The sequence below is a fragment of the Camellia sinensis genome, chromosome 5 (genome assembly GCF_055761805.1).
Source record: "Camellia sinensis isolate YWXY chromosome 5, ASM5576180v1, whole genome shotgun sequence".
Taxonomy (NCBI): Eukaryota; Viridiplantae; Streptophyta; class Magnoliopsida; order Ericales; family Theaceae; genus Camellia; species Camellia sinensis.
This window is the reverse complement of record NC_138965.1, coordinates 22,719,539-22,728,270: the sequence shown is the minus strand read 5'-3', so window position 1 is coordinate 22,728,270 and position 8,732 is coordinate 22,719,539. Positions and strand designations below refer to the sequence as shown.

The 8,732-nt window shown below is 35.3% G+C and overlaps 1 protein-coding gene and 1 long non-coding RNA gene across 2 annotated transcripts; one reads left to right on the top strand and one right to left on the bottom strand.

Moving 5' to 3' along the window:
* Positions 1-300: 300 nt before the first annotated feature.
* LOC114276754 (uncharacterized) lies at positions 301-1,074 on the bottom strand. The gene has a single exon (XM_028218564.2). It carries the CDS (start codon positions 1,072-1,074, stop codon positions 301-303), a length of 774 nt encoding a protein of 257 aa, XP_028074365.2.
* A 664-nt stretch (positions 1,075-1,738) lies between these two features.
* LOC114276790 (uncharacterized) lies at positions 1,739-6,324 on the top strand. Its single transcript, XR_003634364.2, has 3 exons — positions 1,739-2,784; positions 4,088-4,181; positions 5,957-6,324. It is a non-coding gene; the product is annotated as an uncharacterized LOC114276790 (long non-coding RNA).
* The last annotated feature ends 2,408 nt before the right edge of the window (positions 6,325-8,732 follow it).

The window sequence follows — 8,732 nt, the reverse complement described above, 5'->3', positions numbered from 1 at the left end:
TCTCAACTCTTGACTTGAATCTCCATTTCCTAACTCGTCCATATCACACGATTCAAGGACATCAAAGGCATTAGATGTTGAGGGGATAGAAGACTACGTCTCTCTCTCTTTGTTGATCAATGGCGTTAAACCTTGTCCACCATCTCTCCCCTTTTTCTTCACCACTTCCCATTTAGTCGGAATTTGTGTTTTAGTGTCCTTGACTCTCCACTCATGTTTGAAGGAGGGAGGGTTCAAAGACTTTAGCTTTTGAGGGTACAAATTAGTGGTATGGCCAAAAGTCTTACAACCATCACACCTTTAGGGCTTCCATGGTACCTCAACTTGAATCTCATATGGGTCACCATAACCAAGATTTATTTTGAAAGACTTAGGAATCTCTTTATTTGCTGGCACTTCAATACAAATTCTCGCAAACGTAAGTCTGCTTCTCTTGAAAGTTGGCTCATCCAAATAAAGAGGAGTTCCCAAGATGCTAGCTATGTAACCCAAACCCTCTTCACTCCAAAGTTCCAAAGGAACATTGTACAACTTCACCCACAATGGCACACTTGAAAATTCACACTTTGTTAGTTTTAGTCCAGGTTGCCATTTTTTAATAACAATCAATCTAGCCCCAACATAATAGGGGCCATCTTCCAAGATTGTGTCCATAGCCTCTTCACTTTTTACTTTAAAAATAAAAAAACCATTGTCAATGGAGACAACGTCCTCAAGCAAATTTTCCCAAAGTTTCTCCGTCCAAGTTTTCACATAATGGAAAGAGAATCTTTTATCAATGAAGTATCCAACCAAAGCATTTTCCCAATGAGAAAAGCCTTTTTTTGAGATCTCAATAGGGACATTATAAATGCCATCTACTTGGTTCTCAATCTTATGGGCACCTATTTTATACTTCAATTTTGACACCTTGTTAATCTCTTCTTTAATTAAAGAGCTCCCAACTTGTAGAGGTTTACCTGATATAGCAAGTGTATCCAGACCTTCACTACCATCTTCCATATGTAGATCAACCGAATCCTCATTTCGACAAGCTCGCACAGGCTTATCACTCTCTCGTTGCTTGGAACCCATTACTTCTTTCCTTTAATCAGCACTAAGGCCTCGTTTGGGAACAGGCTAATTTAGTAACTTTTTGGCTATTTAGCTAAAAAGGTAGATAAAAAAAACTTGTATATTTGGGATAACTTTTTGGCTAATTACGAAAAGATGTGCAAAAAGTAGAGAGAAAAGAGAATCTTTGACTTTTTGGTATGAGTTGTTGGCTTTTTGGCTAATTTAGTAACTTTTTGGCTAATTAGCTAAAAAAGTAAGTTCCCAAACGGGGCCTAAGTGAGCCAAATTTATTTGACAACATCATTTCGTTTGCCACCAATGGGGACACAGTGGTCAATTTTGGCCACTGCTCAACATCAATTAGCATTCTAGTTGGTGTGTTCCATGCATTAGGTGTTTGATGCTGCTTTGGTAATTGCTCAGGTGAGGCTTGCATTTCCACAATCCAGCGAAACTGTGTTGTACCAAGATCACAATCACACTCAATTGAGCTATCCTCCGAATCTACGTCCCTCAATCCCCTCTTGTTTACATTTGAGGGCCCTTGCCACGGTCCCACAAAATCTCCAAGTGAAAGAGATTTAGGGGGGCCTCGAATGCGTGTAGACCAGCGGGGAAGTACATTAGGCATATCATCAGTAGATAATTGATCCACCTGATTTACAAACTCCTAGCTTGCTCTCCGCTAGTTTACCCTTCTTCAATGATAACTTACTAGCCTCTTTGTCCCTCTCATTGTCCTTCTCTTTCTCTTTCTCTTTCTCTTTCTCCTTAATCATCTTATGATAGCACAGTGACAAGGTTTCACTGGGGCATTTTGTCGAACAGGTAAAGGGCACTGTGTTGTTCCTCTCTCTGTGATGCCAGCCACCGAGCAAAACCCAGCTGCAGCCTTCCACTCCACTGTGAATGGTGCCTAGACTGTGTGGTGGTCTCTCTCTGTGATTTGGATTCAGATATGATGATATCAACACAGAAAAGTTGCGAATGGCAGCTAGAGAGAGCGGTGTTGAGACAGACGGGTCTCAACACTATGACGCACTCCAGATCTTAGATTGTTACGCAACAGAGAGTGAGGAAGACGAGATTACGTATTGCAGTTTCATGGCCGACCGGCGAAAGAGAAATCGCAGATGATCTGTGCCTTCCTCGTCTATATCAACACAAGCTTTATGAAATATGTTTGACACGAACATTTCCTCTCTCGGATCAACGTTCAACTATGTCCTATTTTCTCGGCAACCAAACACAGTTGTAAGTAAACAAACACTCTGCAAATCAAACTCAACTAGCTTTATCTCCTTGAATTCCATTTCATTATCAAATCCAATAAGCAAAAGACGTCGCTGATCCCAAGCATCTTCTTCGGCAACCGACGAGGCACCCATCTTCGATCCCTTCTCTCTAGACTTCCCTTGCCTTCAACCTTCGCGGGAAAATTCGGCATTCGCGAGCACTCGCGTGGACTGAAAGGAAGCTCATATGTTCAAGGCCGATCTTCCTGGTCTGAAGGAGGAAGTGACGGTCGAGATCGAGGAGGACGATAGGGTTTTGCAGATCAGCGGTGAGAGGAATTTCGAGGAGGAGAAGAACGATACTTGGCACCGTGTCGAGCACAGCTCCGGCGGGTTCACGAGGCGGTTCCGGCTGCCGGAAAATGCGAAAATGGATGAGGTCATGGCTTCAATGGAGAACGGAGTACTTACCGTTACAGTTCCCAAGGTTGAGGTTAGGAATCCTGATGTTAAATCCATTGAAATCTCTGGTTGAAATTAATGTATACAACTATTCAATTGTATATGTGAATTGTAGTGTTTATATGTGTGATGATATGTCTCTAAACCCTGTTTTGGGAGTGTGTAAAATAGGCTTTGTTACTTGCAAACTAATGATAATGTGAGTGGTGTTTAAAATCTTAATTTTGATTTGCTGTGCATTTTAACTTTGTACTTCTCTATCTATTATTTGATCATTTGTAATCTTAAGAATGATAAGAGTTTCAAATTAATGAAGAAAAATATACAAAATGTAATTCATGAACTATCAATTCCTTCTTTGAATAGTCTGCAAATGTTAGCAAATACATGAAACTGAAATGAAATTGGAATGTTGGCTAGATCACATTATTGTAATCTGATTTCAATTGAAAATCAGATGTCTCTTTTTGGTGGGTTGGGTTTATGTTTTGTTCTTGTTGATTTTCAGTGAAATTGCATTTGTTAGAAACTAGGAGTTATCCAAAACCAGGTAAGCAGAATTGAAAAACCTGTGTATGAATAGGGTTTAAGGTTTTTTTGATTGATGTTTCTTTAAAAATCTTAAATTTTATGTGAACATTTAGTTGAAAAATAATAAGATACCTTAATTGCTTGTATAATCTGTTTTTATTTATTTATTTATTTATTTTTAATGGTAAATGAAAATCCACCCGTTTACGTAATCAAACCTACTACTTAAAATTTTTTGTGCACATAGAATTTTGGTGAATGACATGAGAATATGAGATTGTGTTCATTGTTTCTTGAAGACTCCATTTTGTTACATCCTATGCTGTTATATCAAGAAGACATTTGATCCAATGTAAGTGAAATATAAAAGAAAAAGAAAATGGAATATATTTGGATTGATTTGTCTGTATTCAAAATTTTGAACCCTTCATCAATTTTTTTCCATCTAATTTGATTTCAAATTTGAGTGAAAAGCTTGATTTGATATGAACTATTCCAACCCTTTCAGCACATTTTCATCAAAATCTTTTTTAAAAATTCCTCTCTTGAAAAAAACAAAAAAAACCTCCAATGCTTCATCTTCTTAAATTTTCAAAAAATTCTAACTTGATGAAAGATTTGATGAAAAAATGGTTCTCCCTTGATTTGATGAACGTTTGATGAATGGGATGGATGGAGATGATTGTTGAGTACTTTGATGAGAAAAAGGTTGAGGATTAGAGATGCTCTCAATCACATATGAAAACATTCTTCAGGACTGAGCGTGACTATTTTATCGATGGTGTAATGTTCATCTCATGCAGTGACAACAAACTTGTTGGATATTATACTGCCAATATCCATATCTACTGTTGATGATGCAACAGGCATGGACCACCCTCAGTTTCGAATGTTCAGGTATTTCTCTATCTCTGTCTCACTCTGGTTTCCACTTTCTTCAAATTTTTATATTCAGACATGCTTGCCAAGAAATTGAAATATGTCCAGTCACACATATTTGAATAATTTCACCTGCTACATTCTTGCTTTTCTTTCTTCTATCTATAGCAGTATTGCTTATTCTGCACACAACACAGATTCAATCTACATGTTCAAAAGGCTTTAAGCGTGATGGTGATAAACTAATTACATTTCATTTCCTGAGATCAGTTACTCAAAGAAGAAACTAATTTGAAAAGTTAACAAAAGGAAGACAAAGCTTATTTTCTGCTTCCTAGAAACAGACACATGTTGAACCCACAACCAAGCAGACATACGGTTTAACACGAGAATCTTTCCACCATCAGTCATTTGCATAGGGAATTCTTATTCCGAAAGAATTATGTATTGGGAGGATGCTAATACTCTGATCCTCACAAACAAGTTCTAGAACTATATGCTTCTGATTTCGCTAATTATAAACCTGCAAGTTACAAATATAGCTATGATCAAACAGCTGAGTATCTGCAGTAACTGATTATTTTCAGTTATTTGTTGAAGGAGTGATTATGGATTTTCCTTCTGCTACCTCGGAATCAACTGGTGTGATTAGCTTTTGTTGCTCATTCTTAATAGTCAGCCTATGTTCTCCTGTTCATTTGGAACAATTCTTGACAACAAATTACACCAATCTAAAAGCCCAACATACCACTTATGTCACTGAAAATAGACGGTCAGTCCTAATTACTCAAAATGATCAATTAAATTGTTCTGATGCAGCATGCTTAGCTCACAATGACAATGCTAGCAGGCCTGTGAAACATGAGAAACTAATTGTAATTGCTTTTGGATGTGCATTGTTTTACATCAACTGAGGATAATACAGAGATGATCGACAAAGTTATTCTTTCTCGCATTAATGCTGAGAATCTAGTTATAATTTCTTTGATCATGTGATTGATATCTCACAACAAAGCTATTGCCTACGCCAAATATGATGGTGGGTGAAATCAATAATTATGCTGATGTGAAGCAGCTACTGTCCCAAGATCTCCATTGTTAGGTTAGAAGTTCTGATTCTTTTGCCAAGGCCTTCACCACTATTGTTGACAATACATGCATGCGCGTCCTATAAAATCTCTGTATTTTTCTTTCTTTTTAGGGAAGAATTTGTTAATCTAGTATTTGATTACCATTGCACCAACTGAAAGATCATATCCTGGAGCTGCCGAAAATGTGTGTGTGTGTCTTTTTTTTCTTGTGACAATCATGTTGCTTAGTGTACTTTCTGTGGAATTTTGAAACTGGTTTAGGTTTGGCAAGGACCTATAGTCTCTCTTGTCCCAGTCCCAGAAAAGATTTTGGGTTCATTTTCAGTCTGTTGTATAGCAAGTGCTTTGGGATTTTAGTTCATACCATCATAGAAGAATGTTTGAGCTACCTAATTAATCCCCAATTTTGGTACTTTGATTATGCAGATTTATTTCATGTAGTCTACAAGGTAAAAATTAATTATCAGAAAACGGAAGTTAAAATATTCCTTCTCAACTTCTCAAGATTCTTAATAGTCGATTTCAACTTAAAAGCTATAAACAAAACTACACTGAAGGCTCGCCCTCACAAGAGCTTATTTTCCTTAAAAATACAGTATTTGCAACTGTAGAAAGGAAGCAAATGGGTGAGAATTTGCATAAATTTGGTTGGGACAAAAGACAAAAGATGGTTATAACAATCTTCATAGTTTTTTGTTGCAGGGAGCGGAATTGATGAGGCATAAGCTCATGAGCTTCAAACTCTTGGAAAAAGTTGTAAACATGCAGCGCTTAACACTTCCTCTAACCGGAGGGACTACAACTTTGTTCTTGCCTGTTGTTAAATTTGCTATCTTTGACAGCTTCTCTGCCTCAATTTTGTTCCCCATGTACATGTATATGTATATAGTTGCACTTTTTATGTTTTCTGTTGAGTGTATATGGATGGAGGAGAGAGAGAGAGAGAGTGAGTTTGAAGATGATTGAAGAAAGAGGAGAGAATTTATAAGGAGTTGGGAAGGTGGGGTCATCAAATTGGACACATTCAAATGGTAATAGTATTATATAGATAAAAAGAAGCTTCCAACTGCTTTCTTTTTTGTTGTGACGGTAGTAGTAGAAGTGGTGGGCGGTATATAGATAAAGAACCTTCGAACTACTTTCCTCTGGGTAACATGGTAGTGTGAAATAAAGAAGTTATTTGCGTGAAGAAAAAGTGAGCAAGGGATTGGAGGGAAACAAAAAGGACTTTTTAGTACGGCTCGAATCCTTCGCAAGAATCGCTCTCCCGCTCATGTTTCTGGAAGGAAGAGAAGAGAGGGTCTTAGAACAGGGCCGGCCCAAGTGCAAACCCATGTACACCACTGTCTTGGGCTTCAAAATGAGGAAAGCCATTATTACAAGTGAATTACAATCGTCAAAAACAATATATTACTGGTACAAAAAAATTTAATAGTGGAGGAGAAATCTCAATAAATAAACTGGAAAATAAGAGTAATAGTTGAAAGTCCCTATTTATTTTTCTCGCATAATTTTTTTTTAATCATTGTTTGGTTTCAATTTTCTGAGAATTAAATTTTTTATTTTTCATTTTTTTTTTTTGTTTTTAGTGAATATTTTTTAAATTTTAAGAATTTTTTTGTACTTTTTTAGATGCATTTTATCTAAAAAGTAAAATATTTACAAAAAAAAATTAACAAATACACAAAATATTAAAATGTATTAAATTATCGTGTCTTTTTTTATTTTTGGTATTTAGTGAATTTTTTAAAGATTTTTTTTACAAATATTATATATTTTAAGTATATTTATGTTAAGTGTATTTAAAAATTTTAAAAAAATCAATAAAAACAAAGAAACACAGAAAAAAAATAATAATTTGTTGAAAAGTGAATGTTGAAACTAAAAATAGCACAAACTGGATGACTCATAGTTTGTGCTATTTTCTGGAATATAAATCGCACAAACTAGTAGATATTTTAATTTTTTTAGGGTGTATTTGTTTAGATGAACTGGATAAAAGAGAATTGTAATCCATCGGCCGTAAGTCCTGGGATACATTGTCCCTAAATTATTTGGTTGGATTGGATTTTTATCCTATGTTTGTTTAGTCATGAGATTAGATATCTGGACTATTTTTAATGAATTAATGTTTGGTTGGACGGACTGGATAAGAATAAATGTTCAAAAGATTATTTTACCCTTGTAATTTATAATTTATAATTTTTATTTAATATATAATTTTAAATTTGTAATTTATAATTTAACACTAAAAATTTTTAATTTATAAGGTCATAATTTTTAATTTATTATTTTCAATTAAATTAAATTTATAATTTATATTTTTTATTTAATATATAATTCTAATTTAACAACACTAAAATAATATTTTTATTTAATATATAAATTTAATTTTTTAATAACATTAAAAAAAATTAATTTATAATGCCATAATTTTTAATTTATTATTTTTAATTAAATTAAACTTATAATTTAATAATGGAAAATTTACTCAAAAATCTTATATGAGGAAAAGTTATTCCATTTAGTCCTAAGAGTTTTTTATGGACCAATTAGTCTTATGTTTTTGGAAAGTCATATTTGGGTGATTTTGGTGAGATTGTAGTTTACATGATTACCCTTTTGTGTTCCCTTTTGTGATGTATTTTCCATATTTTCGGCAAATCAATTTGTAATGGATATGGATTGTTTGGCGTTTCCCAAGATGCTTGTATTGGTTAACGTTACCTTTGTTTAGAGCAGAGATAGTGGTGAGTTGTTTTTGGTTTGTTGTGTTTTTCCCGTTCCAACAGGTGCTTTGTGTGGAGTGTTGCGTTGCCGATCAAACTGTAATAGGTGAGTCATTTGTTGTTTGGGGGTTAACAGTTTCTGTGGGTTTATTCGTGATGTTAGTGTGTGTATTATGGTGTTATTTTTGTTTGTAATGGTTTGATTTTTGTTCGAGTTCATTACTGGTGGCAATGGTCTGTGACTGTTGTTTTTTCTGGTGGTATGTTGTGGTGGTTTTGCTGTGTAATTTGTAATGCAAATGGATACTTGCATGGCACAGATGATTTGTGCATAATAGGTTGTTATTTCTGGTATGGGTTTCGATGTTACATTGTGAACCGCATTATGTGTTTTTTTTTTCCTCTTATTTATGCCACAGGTGTGGACACTGCTATTTTGCTACTCTGCAATTACGGACAAACCAACGTCGTCATTAAGTTGCATCACGCGTTGTTGTACGCACGGTTAGTCGATGTTATATATGGGAAATTTGATGGATTGGTCCCAGGTGCGGTTCATATGTTGTTTGCCTGGGTATAATAAGTTTAAGGTGGACGGCGATGAGGATATCCAAAACACGTGTCTTGCAAAGTTGTTCGGTTTAAAATACATTGACGTTCTCATTCAATCACAGGGTGTGGGATCGGGTCTCAACGTTGGGAGAGTGGTTTGTATGGAGGATGGTGAGAATGCTAATGTCGTTAGTCGA

Bases quoted from the DNA above. Each gene is read 5' to 3' on its own strand.
- LOC114276754 (XM_028218564.2), bottom strand. From the start codon at position 1,074: ATGGGTTCCAAGCAACGAGAGAGTGATAAGCCTGTGCGAGCTTGTCGA.